The sequence below is a fragment of the Scardinius erythrophthalmus genome (assembly GCF_964197995.2).
Source record: "Scardinius erythrophthalmus genome assembly, chromosome: 23".
Classification (NCBI taxonomy): domain Eukaryota; kingdom Metazoa; phylum Chordata; class Actinopteri; order Cypriniformes; family Leuciscidae; genus Scardinius; species Scardinius erythrophthalmus.
Genome location: NC_138243.1, coordinates 15,264,101 through 15,288,887, shown reverse-complemented (window position 1 = coordinate 15,288,887; position 24,787 = coordinate 15,264,101). Strand labels below are relative to the sequence as shown.

Here is a 24,787-nt window from a genome sequence, read left to right as displayed (position 1 = left end):
TATTCCTTCTGTGCCCTTACTTCTCCTGCTTCTCCTGTTGATGGCTATTGATTTCTTCCTTTTTCTTTCCTCTATTTTCTTCAGAGTCTCTGTTGAAAGCCACCCCTTGTCATTGTGTTTCTTTGGGCCCAGAACTCCCTGACACGTTGATACAACTGTTGTCTTCACCTCTTGCCACTTCTCTTCTAGGCTCTCATCCTCAATCAGTTCCTTCAAGACTTCAGATTTGTTTGTGAGTGTGATCATGAACTTTTGTAGCTTCGTTGTGTCCTTCAAGGGTGAGGTGTTGAATTGTGGTCGGCAGGTCTCAGCTGTACAGTGTCTCTTCAGCTTCAGTCTCAATCGGGCAACCAAGAGATGATGGTCGGAGGCGACGTCTGCTCCTCGTCTCACTCTCACTTCTTGAAGTGACCGTCTGAACATCCTCCCAATACACACATGGTCTATCTGGTTCTCTGTTGACAAATCTGGTGACACCCATGTAGCTTTGAGTATCCTTTTGTGTTGGAAGAAGCTCCCTCCGATGAAAAGGTTGCTTGTGGCACAGAAACCTCTCTCGATTGTCGGTCATTACACCAATACCCTGCTGTCCCATGATCTGTGTGTTGAAGTCGCCCATAACTACAATGATGTTTCTGTTCGGATGGTTCTGACGATGGCTAACCGTCTGCTGTAGAAGTCCTCTTTATCTTCTTTGACGCTGTCGATCGTTGGAGCGTAGCACTGGATGACATCCATATTGATTCTCCTCATCCTGGTTCTGAAGGAAGCTGCTAGGATCCGTGGTCCATGTGCCTCCCAGCCAATGAGTGCTCTCTGGGCAGTCTTGGACAGCATCAGGGCTACTCCATGGGTGTGAGGCGCAGCGTCGTCTTCATGTCCTGAGAACAGCACTAGCTCTCCGGTGCAGAGTCTCTTTTGGTCTGCGCCATTCCATCTGGACTCACTGATTCCCAACATCGTTAGGTTGCAGCTCCTCATCTCGGCTGCTACTTGTGCCGTCTTTCCCACTTCGAACATGGTGCGGACGTTCCATGTTCCGATGGTAGTTGTGGTCCTGGTAGACAAGATGGTCGTCGGCCTGATAGCTTCCAGGAGGCTTTTACTATCAGGCATCATAGGTTCTCCGGCGGGGGATCTATCCTTCCCCAGGGCCTTGATGTCTGACCTTTCTATAGCGGCGGTGTTTATACGGGGAGGAGTTGCTAGCCCCTCACCCAACCCTCCTCCTTTTGCATCCGTGCTTGGGACCGGCCATAGTGGAGATTTCTATACTAGCATCTCTTAATTTCAGTTTCATGTGTCATAACACAAAATATTACCTTTAACTACATTAGTTAACTAGCCTATTTGAAGAGGACCAGTATTCCCAAATTACAGTTGCTCCACAGATGATACCATTGTGTCTGCCATCCACGTGGCACTCCACAACATGGGCATCAAGACTTGTATATCATAATGCTGCTCATTGACTTCACTCACAATCGTACCACAGACCCTAGTTAACAAATTATCTTCACTTAGCACTTCACTCTGCAGCTGCGTCCTAGACTTCCTGTGTAGACTAAGACTAGCATTTAATGGGGCATTCTTCAAAACACATGTCATTTGTGTCTTTTAAGGACAATTCACATTGCAACGACAGACGCCGGTATCTATTGGCGTTGGTCAGCACTTGTTTGTCAGGTCTTGGATTGTCTGAGAAGGGACGCACTGTAACCTGATGATTGTCTGCGTTGGTTGTCATGTCTTGGTGTAGTGTGAATTGGCCTTTATATACATACAGTACACTGCTGTTCAAAGGTTTGGGGTAAAAAAAATGGGACGGGTAAGAAATTATTATTTTATTCACCACGGATGCATTCATTTGATCAAAAGTGACAGTAAATACATTTACAATGTTACAAATAAGTGTGGTTATTTTGATCTTATTCATCAAAGAATACTGGTTTCCAACCAATTATTTAGGAGCTCAGCTGTTTTCAATATTGATAATATTAAGAAAAGTTTCTTGACCACCAAATCAGCATATTAGAATGATTCTGAAAGATCATCATGTGACACTCAAAAAATTGGAGTAATATATATGACAGGAATGTACTGCATTTTAAAATATATAAAAATATAAAATGGTTATTTCAAATTGTAATAATATTTCACAATATTAATGTTTTTACTGTAGGCTATTTTTGATGAAAAAATGCAGAACATAAGAGTCTCCTTTTTAAAACATTACATATTTTACTGACTCCAAACTTTTGAAATGTAGCATATATGTAAAATAAATAAATAAAAATTTTAACAATGAGTATGATGCCATTCTTAAAACGTTAACCCTGTTACCGTCTTGATATCACCGTTATCAGCATATTTAAAACAATTAGAAGAAGCTCCTTGTAGTTTTACAAAGCAAAAACTCTAAATGTCGGCTGTCATCTTCTTTCTTTACTTGTCAGCAAAACAAAAGAGATCATTGTTGACTTCAGATAGACTTATATAAGCCTTTCACCGTCTCCTGCGCATCAGTGCTCTGGTGGAGGAAGCAACATATAGCTTCAAGTTAGGTGTCCATTTCACTGACAACCTTTCATGGGCCTTGAACACCGACTGCTTTGTGAAAAAGGCACAACAGTTCGCCCTCTTCCTAAAAAGCCTTAGTAAGAGGTAAACCTGACAGCATTGACTCTTTGAACTGTAGTAGGTGGTGTATCATTGTGGAATACCTGGTGTCCAGTTGTGTGCTGATAAATAAAGATTTTAAAAGAAGACCAGCAGCACCAGGAAGGATCGATGGAATATTCTTACTCCTACAATCCCAGAAGTCTAAACAGCACCCAGGCAGAAGCAATCAGACTACAAGCTGTCAGACTACTCGAGCCTGTCTTGACAAAAAAGATTTGCCTGAACTGAACTTTCCACGAAATCACCCAATCTCTTTTCTGTCTAGTCTTGTGCATTTGACTGTTATGAGAAGCATCACAATAAGCTCGACTTCACTGAGGGTTTTTTTTATACCTTGTTTCCGATAAAAGTCTCTCTGCATTGCGGTTCTACAGTACGTTCCTTCAATCTCAGGTGAGGAGGTTTTATTCATAGATGCATTTGGAGATAGCCTGGCTGTCTCTCACCTCCGCGAGCATCTCCCCTCGGTGAGTCATGGCAGATTTATTGAAATATTTCATGGTATATTTCTCCCAACCAGACCATCGGAATTTGAGTTACGGATGACCAGTGAGATGCGTGGTCAAGCTACTGCTCAAATGCAATCACAAAGCAGTCCTCTGAATATGAAACTCTTCAGAAAGCTAATATATAATTCAACTGTATCAATCTCCCTGTGCTGCAGCTCTCTGCGCTCTGAATCCTGCTCAGAAATCTATTAGTCAGGCCTTTGATGCATTTAAAATTTGCTCTGCCTGAATAGAGTTGGAGAGTGTCCCTTCCAAAAGTTTGAAAACTTGGAAACCGGACACGTTGGCTGTCATGTGTATGATAGAACTATCGTATATTTCCCCACACTTTCTTTATGGTGGTTTTAAAAAGACGTAGTCTCTGTCTTAGCCTCGACTTTGCCAGCATTAGTTTTGTTATAAATCTCCCAGCATGCGAAATAAGCCCTCGTCTCAGCCAGGGCTGTAAAACAGTCGCAAAAGGGGTGCAAAAGAAAGATAAATGAAAAAATTAAATGGCCGTTTCATGGCGACCCTCACCTCATATCAATGTATGAAGGACGAAAGACAAGGAGAAAAACTTCTCTTTTTGTAACCGTCAGCTAAACGGACAATATGGAACTGCGAGTTTGCTAACTTGGCCCTATAGAGTTTCAAATGTCTCACAGGTTTGGGTAGTAAGTATATGGATTAGCATAATGTGATGGCAGTAAGAGCTTCTTTTTCTTTCTCCTTGACTTCCTGACAGTGTTGTGTGGCCCTGCAATAGACACGCTTACCGACAGGGCCTCATTAGCTCTCAGTGTTGGCTCCACGTACACACTGCATACTGCTGGGAAATCTCTCTCTCACTCCCCAAGGCAAATCTAGTCCTGGCAGTTTATTTTGCGCATTTTTAGACTTGGAGAAAAGTTGTAGGGATAACTTCCCTCCGACCTGAATTCAGGTTTTTCCCCAGCCTCCATTTTATGGGGTCTTACCGGAATAAATAAAGCAGCTTGTGTTCTAAGTGAGTCTGTTCATGGGATTAAATGGTTTTAAGAACTGGGATTGTGTAGTGTTTACATGAATTCATTTTATTTTTCCAAATTCAGCATGTTTTTGCAAAGAAAATGATATTTGTCTTCAGTCTGGTTGCAAAAGAGCAATCTGACAATTATATCAGTCTTTAAATACCAAATAAAACTTTTTTATGACTCATTGATGTACCTTCTCCATAAGTTCACCATTTTCGTCCACCTATTTTTTTGCAAAATTTTAGCTATCGCATAAAAAACGCTTGTTGGAAACGGCAAGATGCGCATAAATTCTAGAAATGTTCATAAAAAAATAATATGTCATGCGTTTTTCATAAAAAAAAGGACATGCACATAAACTACAATGCAAACACGTTTACAGAATAAATCCCTCCATGTGCAACAAAAAAAAATGCATGTGATGTTTCTCAGCAGAGGGTGTGATTGGATAACTGGACTAACCAGCAGACCAATTTCATTGCACAGCATCTCAAATGTTGCTTTAGTCATTGCCCTGACCAAAGTCTGTCATCAGAATGATTGGGTAAAATGACCTTTAGTCTGTGCGCTCTGAGACGCAAGGTACGAAAAAAGAGCCATAGTGGCTTCTCCGGTTGCAGCAACTTCCATTTTTATTACAAATATTTAGTGTCTATTTCCTAGGAAGTGACAATTTTATTCTCTTGAACACATTGGATGGAACCTTGCTTTATTGCCCCCCCCCCCCACCCCCCCATCTTGGTTTATTTTGTTAGAATTGACTTCCATTTGTATGGGCAAAAAAAAGCAAAATATTTGTTTTTACTATCATATACTATTTACATGGTCTGTTTGAGTGAGCTAATTAAAAGTTTCAAAATATTTTTTGTGTATTTTTTATATTTTTTCAAAATCAAAAAACCCTTTGTCAAAAAAACATTTTCATCTGTAGGCTAATTGCATTCACACGATTAGCACTGCTAATACAACGGCATCTTGATGTTATTCCCATGTACGCTTTAATCCACCGTTTAACTGTCAGGTTAAGAAAACGAGTGCTGATCTGACGACAAACGACGCTTACATTATGTACCACGTAATCCATATGATCTCTGCTGAGCTCAAGTCTATTAATGAGAGTTAAACTTTTCACCTCGTCCTCATGTTCAGGATGCATTACAGGCAAGCGGAGTTCCAGCTAGCCTGTCTGTGGTTAACTAAGCATGCCCAGCGGGGAAAGACGAGCACAGTTAATTCGGGATCACAGCGCTAGCACACTTCAACAGCCTCAGTGCACTGCAACTAAACATCAAACATGTTATTTAAACCTTACTCAGACAGAAAAGTGCAGCGGTCTGAAAAACTGAGTATCACTTTGGGCTCCTCTCATATATGAAATGTGATTTTAAAAAGCAAACTCTCTGAAGTCTCACAACTTGAGGAGCATGTCATATTTCTGTCCCTTCTGCACCCAATCCTTCGCGTCTGGGGAAACGACGGGCTCAAAACAGCCTCTGAGACACAGGAGGAATATCTCCACATCGTAATGGGCCAATGTACTGTCAGATTTTATGGCCTAAGGCCAGTGTGGAGCGTAGCGTGGTGCTTGTCTTCTCAAGGCGATCCTGAAAGGCTCTAACAAAGCCTGCTCTTTGAATGACACCCAAATCCCACTGTGACACCCCATCACTACAGCCAATGGTGCAGTAAATTCCCCTGCCAGCCTGATTCAACCTTGCAAGGTATCAGCCACAACACCTGCTGTCTTCCCTGGCCACTGGATCTGCCGTCTCGGGCGCATGTGTTTGAGGTCATGCGTCTGTGCATATAGAGCATGTGCACTTTGATGGATAGTGCGTGTAACAACATTACCTCTCGGTTGTTTGGCAGGCGTATTCGGCTGGGGAGATGTTCGCAGCATCATGTTGCTCCGGAGCAATCTGCAAACTCGTCGCTTAATGCATACAGAATACAAATCACCATTAAGCCATGCTAAGTGCTAGTTCAGCAATGCTAACATAATTTACCGCAACAATAATAGCCGCAATCTCTATTGCCCCGTGGGAAATTGATTTAATATAAACTATTAGCTGGTCATTTTCAAAGAGATGTGTTGGCACGGATTCAGAGAGCAAGGTCGCACTTTGGAACAGAATATTAACCGTCTGTGTTTTGTTGCAGCCTGCTAACGGGCATGAACGTTTATGATACTGCCTGTGATGCTGGGAAAAACTTGTTGGCAACTCTTTTTTTTAACGTACTACCAGTCAAATGTTTGGATGTACTGGACTGAAATTATGTTTCTCGTGAATATTAAAGCATTTTGATGTAGGGGTTTGAACCTTTACAGAAAAAAATGCTAAAATGTTCAGAAATAGTTAGAAATATAAAAAAACTAGTAATGACTTGTATAGCTTGTATAATTGAATCAGGGATTAATTCAATAAAATTTCATTCAAATAAATAAAAATATCATATAATTTAATTTAAATGTTTTATATTGCTATTTTTAAGCTTTTTTCTAAATAGCTTTCAGAGACCCTGGATCTAAAAACTTGGTTGGAATAAGTATAAGTAAATTATTGAATTTTTGACTATAAGCTAAAAGAAACGATATCTACGATTATTTGCAAAAACCCAAAACATATCACAACTTAAGTTTTTTTGCAGAATTCATCAGGACATGTCATTAGCATATACATTTAAACTTTCAATTAAAAAACTTTTAATTTCTAGGTGATTTAAATTTTTAACTATATTTTATACTTTTAATTAACTAGGCGCAATTTGAATTTCTCTAGCGAAGTAACGAGTTTATGGACATTGAGTGGCTTTCCTGGCGTAAAGCACTATGGTGTCATTGTTCTCAAGCTGTTTTATTGACTTCCTTCTGCAGTGTAAACATGACTACTTGAGGCATGATCTATTTCAGTCAGTTGTATTGTATTTTTCAACATATCTTCTGATGCTCATTCATATTTACAGTATTTTGTGCTGTAACTAGTAGTAAAGCGGGAGAGATGATTAGTTCACGTGTGCCTCTGCACTTCTGCTTGAACAGATATGTGGCTATAACAATGTTACACCACATTAAAGAGCATTTAAAATGGCATTTCCTGCTAAGATTGACAGAATTTGAATTCTGATACCTTGTTTCTTATCAAAAGATTTTGTCTATAAGTGTAAATGCTTATTTTTTGTACAAAACAAGTCCATCAATGTTAGGTACTCAACTTTGAAAATAAGTTTTACTGTAAGACAGTTTTGGTTTGAAGAGAGAGAGAAAAATGACTTGGTGGTCCAAACTTTTGACTGGTACTGTAGGTTCATTGGTTCATTGTCAATATAGATTCTTTTGCCAAAGTCATTATGAAGCTAAATCAATGTATCATCTTCTGTTTTAAGCAAACCACATAATGTTGATCACTAACATTGTGTATATAGTCTGTCATCCAGACAAGAAAATAGAAAAAGATGGGTAGGCAGAATGGCAGACCACAAGAGAGAATAGAGAGAGAATGAGAGCAAGAAGGCGCAATACTTGTATTCTGTTGTTTGGACTGGCAGCCTCATAAAAACAGAGTGGCTCTGAAGCCTGGTGCTTTTCCCTGTGGAGGGGCTGCTGAGATGTCAGTTAGAGTTACTGAGATGTGACGGCCTTGGGAAGAGTCCCGTCAGATGAGATTTAGAAGCTGGGCTGACCAGGGAGAGCCGGGAAGGTTAGTGTAGTGAATTTATTGTGAGAAGGGACACTGGGAGACATGGAAACAATGAAGGGGGGTACTTATGCTTCTTCTGGTCACATTTATAATACTAATAATAAAAGTACAGAGAAGCAGCTATATATCTATATCTATATCTACTGTATCTATATATATATGTGTATATATATGTACATATGTATATATATATATGTGTATATATATATGTACATATGTATATATGTACAGTGTGTATATATATGTATATATATATACAGTATATATATATATATATATATACAGTGTATATATATATATATATATATATATATATATATATATATATATATATATATATATATATATATATCACTGTATATAGCATAATGGCTACGTGTATTTAAAGTAGCGCCGCAAAATAATTGCATTAATAATTAAGATTAAAATTACGAAAGTGAATAAGTGAAATTAGTGAAACAGAATTAAGAAATATATTGAGAAATATTAAATCAAGTAATCAAGAATAATTAAATCAAATTTCAAATAAACCTGAAACATTATACATTTCTTATTCATTTCTTTCTCAATTAATGAATAAAATATTCTTGTAACATTTATTAAGGAAATTAAATGTGAGTTTATGAAGTTAGGGGGAGATGAACATTTTTACAGTGTGATAGAGAGCCTGTTTTTAAGACTGACAGGATGCTCAAATCGTTCATATCTGAAAAAGTTTTCTGCGAGATCTAAAAAGTTTTCTAGTATAAAAGAAGGGATTCATTGCATAATATGGTATGTATATTGGCCATAACAGATCATTTCTTGTTAAAACCATTTCCAAAAAAAGACAGGACATGTATCTGACAGCTCTAAGCTACAGGTAAATTCTTGCGGTCAGAGTTGAAGGCCTGAGCTTTTGTATCAGTTTGACAGCCCATGCAGAAAATATGAGATAAAACGTTAAAGAGGCTTCCTCCTCTATTTGACTTCCCATATCCTTCTGACCGTGTCAGCGCTGTAGTTAAATCTCGCACGGTTCAGGATGGATTTCCTCTAAAAGAGGCTTGATACAGTGAGATGTAATGAAAGAGCTCATTAGCGATTCTGAGGGTGGTACTTATTTATCAATCATGCTCTGATTTATAGTATAATTAAACATGATAATTAGATGGTTGTTCAATCACTGCTGAATGGATGGCACTATTTTTCTAACGAACATCATTTGTTAATGAGGGGAGAGAATGGGTGTAACTTTATGATAACGGCTTGTCAGACTTCACATAGACTCTGATCATTTCCTCTGTCATTATCGCACCCAGACTAAATTCCTCCACATTTCTGCCATGTGCTTCCGAGCTGGAATATAATATGGTTATCAGCGCCTTGTTTCATTTTTTCCAAGATGAAAAGGTATAACACTTTCACACCAATAAACAGTCGTTTTTAAGTTACTAGCCCCAATGAAATGAAAATCAAGCATAGATTATCTGACAGTGTGACTGTTTTTTGTTTTTGCTTAGCTTCCCATCAGCTCTAGGGAGGAACGAAGGACCTTTTCTTCGCTTCAGTCGGCTTTCTCTTCCGTAATCCTGTCTGTTTGAACTGTGCAGTCTTTGATGAGAGGTTTTGTAGATGAAAAACTGGCTTGTTTGGCGTCTTCGTTATGCTACGAGAGTTTATTATCAATTATAAGAGACATTCTTCAACTTGTCTTATTTTACTCCGGCTCTAATGACCTTCCCCAGCAAATTGAGGAGACGCGTCATTAATTAATGGCTTTGGTGCAACAAAATTAGCACTTTAGAGACTCGACAGGAAACTTCATCAAAGTGTGAAATCCACCGGAGAGCAAGCTGACACCGTTTCCCTGCCGGTTTGGGAAGATCTGTGTCTTAATCAAAGGGCATCTGTGTTTTCTCTCATTTTTCCAGATCTTTGGTCAAACCTTTTGTGTGTTGGTTTGATCGTGTGTATAAGAGGCTTTTTGAAAGATCCGAACTGCTTCATGAATATTACAAGATCAACAGTGTCAATAAATGAAACGGATGTCTCCCTTGAGAGATCGCAGATGCCTGTCTATCCGTTCACCTCGGTTGGTGTGACAATATGGCATCACTTGTGAGCGTACACACATCATGTCGAATGCTGTCATTCTGGGTCGGTGCCAACGCATGCCTGATAAATAAGCATCATTATAGATTCAAGCTTGTTTTCGTGTATTGATTTGCTGAGCTTGGCTGCAGCATTAAAATGAAGTTTAACATGTGATCACTTGACATTCTGCCTCGTTTTGAAGGAAGTTTGATGGTGAAGTTTACTTCTAATTTCTGCAGTGTACAGGACCATCTTTCCATGTTAGCCGATCAGTTTAGATCTCAAGGAATGATCTGTTCAAAATGAAATATTCAATATACTGTTAATAACTGTTATTCTCCAACAGCAAAAAGCATGTTCACGGTATATACTGGGTCTTTATGCATGAAAATATATAGCTGCCTTTTAAATTTTAGGATGGCAGTCCCACACACACAAGGATGATTATATTTTGGGGTCCGTGACATCTTGAAGATTGAAAATTCCTGTCTCAGAGCTTTAGTTTGAGATGCTTACAGTCGGAAAAGAATGTTTGTTTGGCATTTCCATAACCGACAGAAGTAACTGGCATTTTCCTAAAGTTCTTAGTTCTGTTCAGCAGTCGGATTCAGGCTGTGGGATCGGGCTTAGAGCCCAAGAATAAGCAGCATAAGCTTCCAGATATTTGTGGAGTGAACAATGGTCATCTGACCATGTGTACAATTCAGAGTCTGTTCAATATGTATGTGTATGCCCAGCAAAGCCTTCGTTCCACTGAATACTTGTGATGCATTAGATTCAGTAGAGAGAGCATTTACGCCTCAACTCATGTAGAGCCAAATATCAGAAACGCTACGGTTTGAATTCTGAAGAGTGTTGGGGTGTGCGTCTTTGGTGTCTTTGAAAGTCTGTTCTTGGGTTTATTCCAGGGGTGTTTTTTGAGCTGTGCCTCCTAAAAAAGAAAAAGAAAATTTGACTGTACAAAAATATAACTAAACAAGTTAGAAATATGAGATTGTAAACAACATTTTTTTCTCAAGTAACTGTCCAGCAGCGACCTCATTGAATAAAAGTTTTGCTCAATTTGATTCTGATTCATTTCTGATAATGCTGTAAATGAAGTGTTTCAGATAGATTCAAACCAGTAACAGATGTTTTTAAACTTCAGATTAAAAGAACCTGTTCATATGAGTCATTTATTCATAAAATGGAGTTAGGACTAGGAATAAATCACATTTAAGAATATATTAAGATAGAAAACAGTAATGTTTACGGTAATAGCTTAATGGTTTAACGATTTAATAGTTGAATGGTCTTTTTTACTGTTTTGCTGTATGTTTGATCAAATAAATGCAGCCTTGTTGAGCATAAAAGACTTCTTTCAAAAATATTAAAAATGGATTTGAGAAATGGAAATGGATGTGTAGAGATGGACTACACTGCAGTTTTCATTTTGACAGATAATTTTGATTTAGTTTTAGTCATACTCTTTTGACTAAAATACCATTTATTTTGTCATGTTTTAGTCATCGGAATTGTTTTAGTTTTAGTCTAGTTTTAGTCAACTAAATATCATAAGATTTTAGTCTACTAAATCTACTGTACATTTAGTGATATTTAGTTGACTAAAACTAGATCAAATGGGTTTAGTTCAATTGTAATGAAAACTTATTATACACTCATGGAGAAAACATGTATTATAGACTGCTGTCAGTTGAAGGCCGAATGCACGGATCCAATACACTGATACATATCCGATATTCCCCCTAACTGTTTACGTTCACTTATACTACAGGGCTGTTGAATGCTTGAATCTGATTGGTTGAAGAACGTTCTAAGGTGTGCATTATTTTCAGGGAAACGCACAGCTAAAGTAGTTCCAGGCAGGTCTTAACCGCATTACAGTTCCATATCACTTCGCGTAGTTAACGGTAATAACGGAAAATAGGATACAATTCATAACAAGAAAAAACATTTAGCCCCATGCGCTTGATCTGCAATTTTCAATGTCTAGCTTCACAATCAATGGAAACATGCAGTTTAATTTGAATAAATAAAGTATATAGTCCTAGGCTATCTATAATCAATAGAAAATGAAAACTGAATATAGGCTAAATAAATGGATAGTCCTGCAGCACGGATTTTTATTGGAGATAATATATAACAAATAAATAATTATTGATAGGCCTACTTGTTAAAATGGCTTTGTGTTTCATTTATTTGGCTAGTCTACTGTCATCTGTCAATAATATAAAAAAGAATGAACAAATTAATTATAACGAATTGAATTAATAAATAAATAATAATATTGACGCACATGCTTTTCTGTCTCATTATTGCAACATCTCTCTCTAATAACTGCATTAATAACTGCATAAAGCTGGGGACACACTTTAAGGCCGGTTATGAATGTAATTTGATACGTATGACTGATCATGGCCAAATGCGTGTTCAGCGCGTTCAGTCTGTGTTCAAAGTCGGTGTTTAAAATCTGCTGCAGTCGATGAAAACAGTCAGAGAATGTGTCAGCTAGTCGTGTGTCCCAGCATTAGTCTGCTATCAGTGGCTCAAACCTCCGTTACTAACTCTAAAATGACGTTTTGAAATTAGCAACGGAGGCAGGGGATTACATGCGTAAGAAATTAGTCCTACATACAAGAGCGTTTTAATGACAACAACTTTACAAACGTCTTGAAATACATAATCTGAACAATGTTTCGAGGTGTGGTAACTGTAGTATAAGCAGAATAATTGACTTCAGGCCGTTGAATTATTAGAAAAATAATGCACACCGAGGTGTAACTCCGCTTCGCGTCGTGACCGCATTACCACCTCGGGTGTGCATTATTTTTCTAATAATTCAACGACCTGTCGTCAATTATTCCTTACTTAAGATATAATGACTGTTTACGTGAATACTCGCCAAAACATTTTGTGGGTATTTGGTTTTTATTTAGTTATCGTCTCATTTTCGTCATTCAGGGCCGGAGTGGGGCCACTTTTCAGCCCGGGAGTTTCAGGCCCAAGACCGGCCCACTTTTTCCATGGTGGAATTCCAAATTAGCACTTTTTCTAAATTGGATAAATGAAGCAACAGTTCAGCTCTTACTATTGTGTAGTTTGTATTAATACCATGGGTTAACAAATAATGTAAAAGTTAAATAATAATTCACTTAGACTTTATAAGAAGCAAACGACTTTATTTCACACAATTCTGACTTTATATTTCGCAATTCTGACTTTATAATGCGACTTTATATCACAATTCTGACTCTATATCTTGCAGTTCTGACTTTATAAGCAACTGCAACTTTATTTCACGCAGTCCTGAATTTATATCTTGCAATTCTGACTTTATAAGAAGCAATTGCGACTTTATTTCACACAATTCTGACTTTATATCTCGCAATTCTGACTTTATAACACACAATTGCGACTTTATGACACAATTCTGACTTTATATCTCGCAATTCTGACTTTATAACACGCAATTGCGACTTTATTTCACACAATTCTGACTAAATATCTTGCAGTTCTGACTTTATAAGCAATTGCGACTTTATTTCACACAATTCTGAATTTATAACACACAATTGCGACTTTATATCACACAATTCTGACTATATCTTGCAGTTCTGACTTAATAAGCAATTGCGACTTTATTTCACACAATTCTGAATTTATAACACACCATTGCGACTTTATTTCACACAATTCTGAATTTATAACACACAATTGCGACTTTATTTCACACAATTCTGACTATATATCTTGCAGTTCTTACTTAATAAGCAATTGCGACTTTATTTCACACAATTCTGAATTTATAACACACAATTGCGACTTTATATCACACAATTCTGACTATATATCTTGCAGTTCTGACTTAATAAGCAATTGCGACTTTATTTCACGCAATTTTGACTTTATATCTCGCAATTCTGACTTTATAACACGCAATTGCGACTTTATTTCACGCAATTTTGACTTTATATCTCGCAATTCTGAGAAATAAAGTCAGAATTGCGAGATGTAAACTCGCAATTGTGAGATAAAAAGTCGCAATTATCTTTTAAAATGTTTTATTCTGTGGCTTAAAAAAAGCTTCCATACCTCCTGGCCTCTTCCTCCCATCCATCCTCCCTGACGTGTACCGTTACGGTAGGGCCGGCCCATCGGTAGGTGCCGGCGGTGCCTACCTGAGAAAACGTTTTGGAAAAGACGGACTATGGACCCAACCAACTCTATAGGAGGGGAGGGGAGAACTCCCTCACATGGTACAACCCATGCAGAGGCTGCGCGCTGCGGTGTCAGAATGCGAAACGTGTGTAGCCAATGTAACTAACGTGACATTGAAATGTAAAAAAAAAAAAAAAAAATTCCTCGACCGGCCCAAAAGTGAAGCGGCCCACCGGGAATTCTCCCGATTCTCCCGATTACCCACTCCGGGCCTGTCGTCATTGAAAAAAAAACAATAACACTGCTACACTGTTCATGTTGTATGTTTTTGATTCACTAAAAAGAAAAAAAAATGGTTATTAGAGCCATTTGTTCTGAAAATAGCTGTGCAGTTAAAAGGTCAATCTTGGGAGTTTAATAACCTGATATTGATTTAAGATTGTGATTAATCTGAAAATCAATATTTTTTTACCCAGCCCTTTTCAAGTCCGAGTCAAAATGAACTTGAACTTTTGAACTTTTTTTCTTTTAACATAATCCACCACACACCACTGCCATGGTTGGGCACATTATTTACAATGACCTTAATTTAGGGAAGACGACAGGAAGGCATTAAAAACAGCGTGTACCGCAAGTTTTTTTTTCATTGCTGCGTTGGCAAGCCTCTCTTCATGTAATGAACCTCATTATGTTCAATTACCTCAGAGATGCTGCTGTCCAGAGGGAGCTGCACTCAGACCTCTGGGGAGACGCGTCTGAAAACACACGCTGACACACAACATCCGTTAGGCTGTTTCATTAAAGCTACGAGAGGCCTTGCTGAGGTGTGGAGGTGGGTTTGTGGGATGCTTATTTGGATACCCGGAGTGTGCCTGCATGCTTCCACTTTACACTTCTTTTAAAGTTCTTTTAATGTTGTAATTGGTGTGTATGGCTGAGAGCTTTAACCTGCTGTGATCGCATAATGAAATTCATCTCTGTGAAGCTTCTATTTAGAAAATCATGACTGAATTTTTGTCAATTTCTGTAACTAAAAGTAGTGAGACTACTGTTGAGATAATATTTTTTCCAATGAGTAACATGAAGAAACCTGAAAAAATTAAATGTTTTGGTCACACTGTACTACACACAGATTTAAAACTGCATAAACTCGCTGAATAATAAAATGCACTCTACTAGAATGGATTTTGGCAAGTCTAATTCATTTTAGTGAATCAGTTCATTTGTACAGTTATTTTCTTTATTTAAAAATTATTGAAAAAGATTTTATATCAAGATGATCTATATATATATATCCTTTTTATGTATGAAAAAATAAAGTAAATTAAAGTAATTTAAAAGATATTGCCCCTTAAATCCTTGACTGTACCTTTACTGTAGTTAAACTACTTTTTTAGTAGATTTTTAGCTTGGGAATCTGCAGTTTTAAAGAATCTTCACTAGCACTGCTGTATTCAATTTAAAGTTTTCAGGTGGTAAGACAAGGCTAACGGCTAAGGCATTGACCAACTTTTTTTTATTAAGAGAGCTTTGAAAGGTCACACTTATGATTGACCATAAGAATGTGTTCTTTCTATTCTCCTGGGGGAAAAGATCCATAAAGCTCATCCACGAATATTCTGGCAGGTTGTTACAGAGCGTCAATGAGGCTCAAAATGTCTGAGGGAGTTTTATGGAAAACAGAAGGTTGGAACTAGTGACCTTGTCTCCGTTGATTAAACTCTGCCGCCACATGGCAAATATCTTATGATCTACCGGACTTTTTCCTGCTGTAGTCATTATCATTAAACAAAGCATGTTGAAGATGCTTCGGGAATTTAGTCTCTGACGTTAGCCTTAGACTTTTGCATTAGCACTTTGACCTTTTCATTAGGTCTGTGTGATGACGGACTCTAAAAGGTGTAATAACTGAAACCGTATCCTTAGGCCTCTTTCGCACCGAGGTCACACTCATAATAAGTTTGAACTTTACTTTTATTCATACTCGACTGGGTAAAGAACCTGCAAATGTACAAATACAGAGTTTGTAAATGGGGATTAGATAGCTCAAGCATGTATGTTTCAAATCGATCAATGCTCATTCTGAACACTATTGACTGAAGTGATGTTGGATTTGAATCTTGACTGATCCATATTCAATTTGCCCTCTGACTGAAAGCCATCATGAAATATTTTTTTTCCCTGTAGCAATGGAATTGATCTTCATACTCAGCACAATATGTGAGCATAATCATAGAATGACTTAATTTTTTGTTTTTGGTTAAATTAAAAATGTTCCCCTTTTGGTCAGTATTCATGCATTTAAATTTTCAGGAATAGAGGGAATGTCACGAGAATCTGCCGCTTTTTAGTGTGTGGCAAATGCTAATGAAGGTGTCATAATTAAATGTTGCTCTCTTGATTGTTTGTTCCCGCAGCGCTGAGAGATAACCGGATTGAGCTGGTCCGAGCCACGGCGCAGGAGTTGACGATCAGCATCAGCGAGGTCACGCTGGGAGACGAAGGGCTGTACACCTGCTCCCTCTTCACCATGCCTGTCAAAACAGCCAAGGCTTTCCTCACCGTCCTGGGTAAGACATCATTTTACATACCGTGTGGGATTACATCCTAATGCAGCCAGTTGGAGTGTTGAGTCATTTAGCCTTAAAGGAATAGTTCACACAAAAATGAAAATTATCCCATAATTTACTCACTTTACTCAAGCCATCCTAGGTGTATATGACTTTCTTCTTTCACCCAAACACAATCAGAGTTACATTAAATAATATCCTGGCTCTTCCCAGTGTCACATGTGCTGTATATAATCGCACGAAGATGATGATGATGATGATGATGATGATGATGATTCCAAAAGTCTTTCATTCAACACAGCTTCAGCATAACGCAGACGAGACCGGACAAACTGAACTAAAAACACAGGAACTTAAATACACAGGCATACGAGGTGATCAACGACGACGCAGCTGAACGTGATGGCAAATCATATTAGTTACCATGACAACCAAGGAGAAGAAAAACAGGAACTGATGAATGCAAACTAAAAGTCCATGAAAACAAAACTTAAGACACAGATAACAAAATAACTTACACCCAGCTTTGTAATGGCATTTAATAGTGCCCTGGTTTTTGAAGCTCCAAAAAGCGCATCCATCCACCATAAAAGTAATCCATATAACTTCAGTGGGTTCATAAATGCTTTCTGAAGTGAAGCGATGGTTTTTTGTAAGAAAAATATCCATATTTAAAACTTTACAAACTATAATCACTGGCTTCTAGCAAAGGCCATGCGCGCGTTCACAAGAGAGTTACGTGGTTTTCGGGAAAGGCATCTTTTCTCACCCAAGCTTACGCTACGCCTTCGTCCTACGTCTTACTTAATACGTTGGGCCAGAGGTCAACCTTCCTCCGGGCCTCAACTCTCTCGTGACCGCATGTGATTATAGTTTTAAAAGTTTTAAATGTGGATATTTTTCTTACACTGAAGACTGGATGCTGAAAATTCCCCAAATTTTTGAACAATATGTATGTGCATGGATGCCTTTATGGAGGACAGAAATATTGCTGTATCGTTACTAAATGTCTGCAACCAGTCTAAAACGGATTACACTGAGATTCTTTTAAAGGAGCTACTTATTAACAAGTCGAAAGAAAATTGCAAAATTTGTAGTTTCCAGAAAGTAGATAGATAATTAGAATTTTACCTCAGTGGGAGGCGTTTCAAATCTAACTTTGGCCTGGATCAGGATTTAATTAAATGGATTCACCCGGTCGCCTTCAACAAAGACACAGATGATCACAGAACAGTGTTGAGAAATGACACAGAAAGAAGTTTAATTAGTTTCCTCTATCAACTTTTACTACTTGTGTCAATCAAAAGTCAACCAGTCTCTGAATCAAGTCCCAAACAAACCAGAGTTAATGTCAGCTGTGACAGTCCACAAACAGTGCTTAATGCCATATTTCTGCATTAATTAGGAGCCCAATTAGCTAGTCTCATTTTAATTAGTTGGCGTACAACATTAAAATCATTACAGTTGTACACTCTGTCAACAAGTCTGCCTTACATAATGTTTTGCTCATTGTGAATACACAAATGGATGCAATTAATTTCCGTGTTGTAATTAATATCTAGGCAAAATATGCAATAATATACACAATGCTTATTTATTATTTAAGCATTTTGTTACATGGTTGTTATATTTGATAACATTGTTGTTAAAGATATTATGTTTGTCACATTTATAATGGATATTGTGGGTTGTGATTTTCACAAGTTCCTATCCAGAATGAGCATCCTTTGTTGATTGAGCTGCTGTGATGATTTTTGCTGGCCAGTCCGTCAAGTTAGCATCACCCTGGTTCTATCGACAAAACCCCAATAGGATATTTCTTGTGGATTATTATTTATATTTTTAAAAAATCCTGAAAGTTTGAGTTAGAATAGCGGATTAGTGAGTAGATTACTGTTTCGGTGTGATGGCGTTTGATTTTCCAGGCTGCCACTGTAGTCCCATTTAGGCACTTGTTAGTATGTAGAAGCTTTAAACTATTTTTTACAAGTAATAGCCTCAAGAGGCAATAACCCATTCAAAAAACCTATTGATTTCGGGACATTGGAACTGGAAGTGCTAAAATGCTAACTTGTTTCTGGGTTTCGGCCTAAAAAAAGACATCATCCCTGCAGCACTCTGTTACAGAAAATGCAGCAGACTTGCGCAGCCCAACGTACTTTACTGTATAAACGTCGATTAATCCATCATTTGATGAATTACAGCTTCCGCGATCAATTGAAAATGTGCACAAACACTGAAATATGAAACAGCAAAGTGGAAAATTTGACCCTAAGTGGTTTTGTCTAAAACATTTGTGTATTAAATATGAAGAAATGAATCAGCCAGAAACGACTGCTTGGCATCTTCAGGTTTCTTGTCATCTTGGGACAATATTAAAAAACAACATGGCGCTCAGCGGAGGTTACAGGTCACGCTGCTTTAGAATGACTGATGTATTTACTCTGTTGCTTTTTAATGCATAGTACATTGTGGTTGTTTTTGCTTTGATTTATTTCTCAGGAATGTGATTAAGGCCTCTTACTCAGGGGAGCAATAAGGCCTGTGAACTGAATGCCAAACGTCTGATCTCATCTTCAATCAAGGCGAAACCAATATCTAATTTTCCTGACTAATGTTCCCTATTGATTTTTCTTTGTCTCTGCCCACAACCTCAGAGAGGAAGCTCCTGACACAGTAATGTATTTGTGGGCCACAGAATTTCCTGTGTGTTTGAAATTTCGTAAGATTGAAATGCTGATTGCTTTTGTACGTGGAAACAAGCGTTTGAGGTTCACTCTTCTCTTTCAGGTGATGGTGTTAGGAAATGTTAGGACCATTGCTTTGAAACATGTCGCATGAAACTTTAGTATAAGGAGGGCTTTCATGTGTACATAATTAAATCAATCAAATAATACTGGAGAGGGAATACAACAACACATATACTGTGTGAATAGCCTTACGTCTACTAACAGATCGACGTCTTGATTGCAAAATGAATTGCTGCTGATTGCATGCCAATGACAGACAGTATACTTCATATTGATACACTACCATTCAAAAGTTGTTGTTTTTTACATAAATTATTACTTTTATTTACTAAAGGTGCATTAAATTGTTTAAACAGTGAGAGTAAAGACTTTTACTTTGCTGCAAAAACATTATATTTAAAATAAATGCTGTTCTATTGGACTTTCTATTGATCAAAGAATCCTAAAAAAAAAGTAGCATGGTTTCCACAAAAATATTAAGCATAACAACTGCTTACAACATTGATAATAATAAGAAATGTTTCTTGAGCACCAAATCAGCATATTAGACTTTCTGAAGGATAATGTGAGACTGAAGACTGGAGTAATGATGCTGAAAATTCAGCTTTGAATAATTTACGTTTTAAAATACATAAATAGCGCCCCCTGCCGTATAGACCTTATTCAGAGCAGCGCCATCAAGGCTAAAATGAAATGAATGAAAGCAAGGCTGTGAGGGATAGACTTAACTTATTTTCAATGGAATCTGCTGTAAAAAGCTGTATAAAGCTCCTAGATCACTTTTAATTTTCCACCGCTCAAGTTGCCTGTAGTTTTTTGCCTACTGAAATTTCTCTGAAAGATATTTTTGCAGTGTTTCATCAGCAGAATAATCTAAAAGCACATTAAAGGGGACATATCATGCTAAATCCACATAACAGTACAACCCACTGAATAGATGTATTTCTATCCCTCACAGCTTTCCTTTCAGTTAAAATTCAAAGATGGCGCTGCTGTGAATAAGTTCTATGGTGGGAAAGGGTTGTCTCACAAATGACAGAAAAGTTCAACTCTGCAATAATATGATCAAATAACCACTGACAAAAAGGGTCTAAATTTAAATTAACCTCGGTGAACGACAAAAAAAAAAAACCCCAGGCAAAATAAAAGGACTGGAGTAGTTCATAGAAGACGATAAATAATATCTCTAATCTTTTTTCCATTAAATTCACACTTTCCTACTGGTAATATTTTGAACTCTGTTAAAGTGCTGAGCTATCTCTCACTTTATTCCCTCCATGTTTAGGTGTGCCTAAGAAACCAGAGATTAATGGACTCACCAAGCCTGCAAAGGAGGGCGATCACATCACTCTGACCTGTGTGACCTCCGGCAGCAAACCTGCGGCTGATGTCCGATGGTTCAGAAATGAGAAGGAGATCAAAGGTAAGGAATATTATGATCAAACTCACATTAACACACTATAAGACAAATCACAATGAATATTTACTACATTTGAGTGCATATATTTCAAGCTCAGTATGGAAGAATGCTTAGGCTCAGTGAAATATGTAGCTAACGATCTTCTCCACAAATCCATCACCTTATAAACAATGTCCTCGGTCAGGCGGGAAGAGAGAGGATGAAAGCATGCGTACGATGCAGATGGCATTGAGTGCCTTTGTTGTGACTTGTGTGTTTGCTGCACTTCTAAAAATACAGCGGTTCTAATTAGCATGGAGGCGACGTTTCCCACGCTGACTGATTATTGTGTCTCTGGTGGACGGAACCTTGGGGAGAGGCCTTTACAGTGAGGAAGACGTGAACCCCGAAGGATGAAGCATGTCTCAACAGTTTTAGTGTCTTTGGAATCACTTTGTTTTGCAGGGATTAGATGTTTATCTGTAAATTGCTGTATTTTGTATTAAACGGCAATCATTTTTAATCATACGTTGAATAAATGTTAATAATACTACCCTAATGGGCTGTTTACACATGACACTTTTTTGCGTTGCTTTTCCATTGTTTTTCTATGCAAATTTGCAATAGACGGATGTGTTTAACCATTGCACTCGTGTCCTATGTATTTTGAAGCATCTCACTCTTGACATGGCATTCAAAAAATGGTATTCTTAAATTACTTTTTCAACTTTTTCTCGTGTTTTCCCAAAGTGATTTAGGTGTGAATAACTTCTAATTCTGTTTTGTTTTCTTAACCTAATAAATATTGCATTGCTTGCACTTTTCTGTGCAATAACACTACTAATGCGGACCAGAGCTTTCAAGCTTTAAAAAGGATGTAAAATCCATACGACTTGTGCACTAAGTCAAAAGATAGCTTTATGTCATGGACAGATATTATCTAAGTTAATATTCACAGATCATTTTCCCCTAATCAGAGTTAATTTTGGCAACCAAATTGAGTCAAAGAATGAACAAATCATTCAGACCATTTTTGTGAACCAGATCAACTAATTCACTGAAATGATCTGACTCAAAAGATTCGCTACTACTCTCATTAATGTTCCAAGGAAAGCATTGGAAGGAATGTGGTACACAAGTTGTGTGGTCAACATATGTGATGCTTTTATGAACTTTTACATACTTTGTGGTGGTTGTTTTGGATTGTTTTGTTTTTTTAGTCCCAGTTGTCATTGAATTTAATTACTTAAAAAGTGGCCAGAATATTCTTTTAAATCACCTTTTGGGTTTCACAGAAGGGGGAAAAAAAGTGATATGGTTTTGGGAAAACAAAACCATTTTCATTTTAGCGGAAAACTACTCTTTTAATCTATGACCAAAATAAAGAACTAAGAAAAGTACCTAAAGCCTCAGTTTAGCCTCTTATCAGTACCTAGTCAAGGGTTTTTATAATTTTGACTTCGAACTGAGATCCTGATTTGGCTCCTTATCAGATATTACATCTGCGGTCAGTCCCTCTGGTCATTTGATAAACAGACAGAATTTGTGGGCAGGGGAGGATTTACAGAGCTTATTTCATTTCATTAAGGGATCAGTGATGTTTCAGATGAGAACGGCGGAAACGTAAGCTGCTTTGTTTGAGATTCCTTTAAGAAACTGATACCTGATCTCCTTACGCGTGACTCAGGCTCGCTGTAGTCCCAGATTAATGATACAATCTTCGTATTCTTTAACAATCATGGTGTTTAGGCTAGGTTGGATGTATTCTTTAATTAACAGTGATTATTTAAAGCATCAAAACAACAGATTTGTATAAAAGAAGAGATGCATTTAACCTTGATAGATGTGGAAATCATTATGTTTTGCTGCGTTGGAGTTCATTTCTTCACATTACTTCAAAATTCTGTTGTTTTCTTTTAATTAACTGTGAAGGTATTTGATTAATTTATATACATTTTTCTCCAGCTGTGAGGTCAGAGATTAATATGACCATTAACACTGAAATTTTCACTCCCTCTCCGACTCTGAGACCCCTGGTTCATTTTTTTGGTGTGTTTTGTAATGCAGGTGCAAATTATCATATGCGAGTGTGTGAAAAAGACATTTCATCCATCAAAAATGCAAGAATAGCATTACCTAACATGAATTTGCGAGCAGGTGGTTTGAATGAGAAAGCATATGGTAAATATATTTAGATAATGCAGCATGTAGCCTGTACCGTGAACTCAGGAAGGGGTTTGCTAAGGTGTCTCTGAGTCTCGTCAGTACACAGTCTCATATAAAGCGTGAAGATTATAGGCTCTCTGTTGATTGCAAAGTGTCAGTCTTAGATATTTTCATCATGAATGTGTATCGTGATGGATGGATCCAATAAGACAAGAACACATTTCAAGGATGCAAGAAAAAGAGTGGACCCCAGAGAGACGAAAAACACATAATATATAAAACCACAAGACGTTTGACTTATAATTAAGACTTCACTTCAATTATATATATTTATACATATTCAATTATACACATTGAAGTATATACATATAACATATAATAAAATACTGAGCACAAAGGAAAAACAGGGAACGATTCGGTAATGTGAGTGACTTTAGCTCAGTTTTTTTAGTCTGGTTGTCTTGGTTTCACGGCAGAGAGGTGTAAGTAAACGAAAGGATATTGCTTTTTTGGCTCTGCTCACTCCAGTTAGTCGGTCTGTTGTTTCCCTGTTGTGCTTCTTTCTGTCTGCCTTTGTGTTTGCGGCCTTCCTGTCGCTGTGTTTGTGAGCCGTGGCAGCTGTTGTCATCGCTGTTTTCCGCACTTCTCCACCGCCGTGTGAGGCTGAACTGTGATAAACGCATTTATTTTGGAACCATGGACTGGGAATAGCAGTTGCATTATTGTGGGATCTCTGGGACTGTAGCAACGCTCAGCCCGGTATTAAATTTGTGCGGGTCTCCAGGATGCAAGACATCTCACACTTTCTCCCCCCGAGTATGCAGAGCCCAAGATGCTCTGCATTTGTGTGTGTGAAATTGACAGCTGTAATGGAATCCAATATCACCACCTCTCACATTCTCTCATGCCCCTCTCTCTCTCTCTCTCTCTCTCTCTCTCTCTCTCTCTCTCTCTTCCTCCCTCCCCCTCTCCCCCTCATTCTGATCATTTGAGTAAAATTGGGCATCTGTTTATTGCATGTTAAACTAACCTGCAAATATTACACAGACCTCATCTTAGCAGCCACCCTCTCTGCAGTCCATGCATCATTTGCACATACAGTGGGTCCAAAAGTCTGATACCACTGTATTTTTATTTTGCATTTTTCTAATAAAAATATTTAATTGCAAATTATTTTATCAGCATAACAATATGAGGAGAAAAGGGTGAATTGAAAAGCTTAGAATGTCTTATGCTGGGTTCAGGGTACACAATATTTTTGTCTGTTATGAGTCACTTAAAGCCCTGTGTACGCCTGGTATTAAGATGCATTTTATTAATTCAGATCACAAGTGGACGACGCTTAATACAGGTGTAAATGGGGTCTAAAACCTTTTGAGCTTGTCCACTTTCTACCACTTCCAGAGGTTGTCGAAAACTCTTTCGACCGGATTGCTTTCGTAGTGTAAATGCTCTTGTGTTCGAAAGTGTTCGAGCAGCCACAAAAGATTGCCTAATGACCTTAATGCGTAAACATTATGAAAAGTGCGCTAGCCAGATGGGATTTAGTCTTTGTCGACTAAAGACCCGAGTTTGTTTTGAAGTCAAAAAACGTACTACGCAAAGTGTTCTCTCACCACAGGCACGTTGATATGTAAATTTTGCAAGCTTATTTTGTCAAAAGATTTGAAAAAACAAAAACATACTTTTACCCACCCGTAAACCCTCCCCTCGAAGAAATTAGGACAGAAGTGGTTGAAAGTGGACAAAAGAGACGGATTAAAATACCAGGTGTGAACGGGTAT

The 24,787-nt window shown here is 37.8% G+C and overlaps 1 protein-coding gene across 6 annotated transcripts in view; it reads left to right on the top strand.

The window, feature by feature from the left end:
- cadm2a (cell adhesion molecule 2a) overlaps positions 1 to 24,787 on the top strand; it is a 476,687-nt gene that overhangs the window by 412,891 nt on the left and 39,009 nt on the right. For all 6 annotated transcript variants that reach the window (XM_081353638.1, XM_081353639.1, XM_081353637.1 and 3 more), the window contains 2 exons: positions 16,536 to 16,688; positions 20,724 to 20,861. In XM_081353638.1, coding sequence (XP_081209764.1) covers positions 16,536 to 16,688; positions 20,724 to 20,861 — 291 coding nt within the window. The remainder of the gene's footprint in view (positions 1 to 16,535; positions 16,689 to 20,723; positions 20,862 to 24,787) is intronic.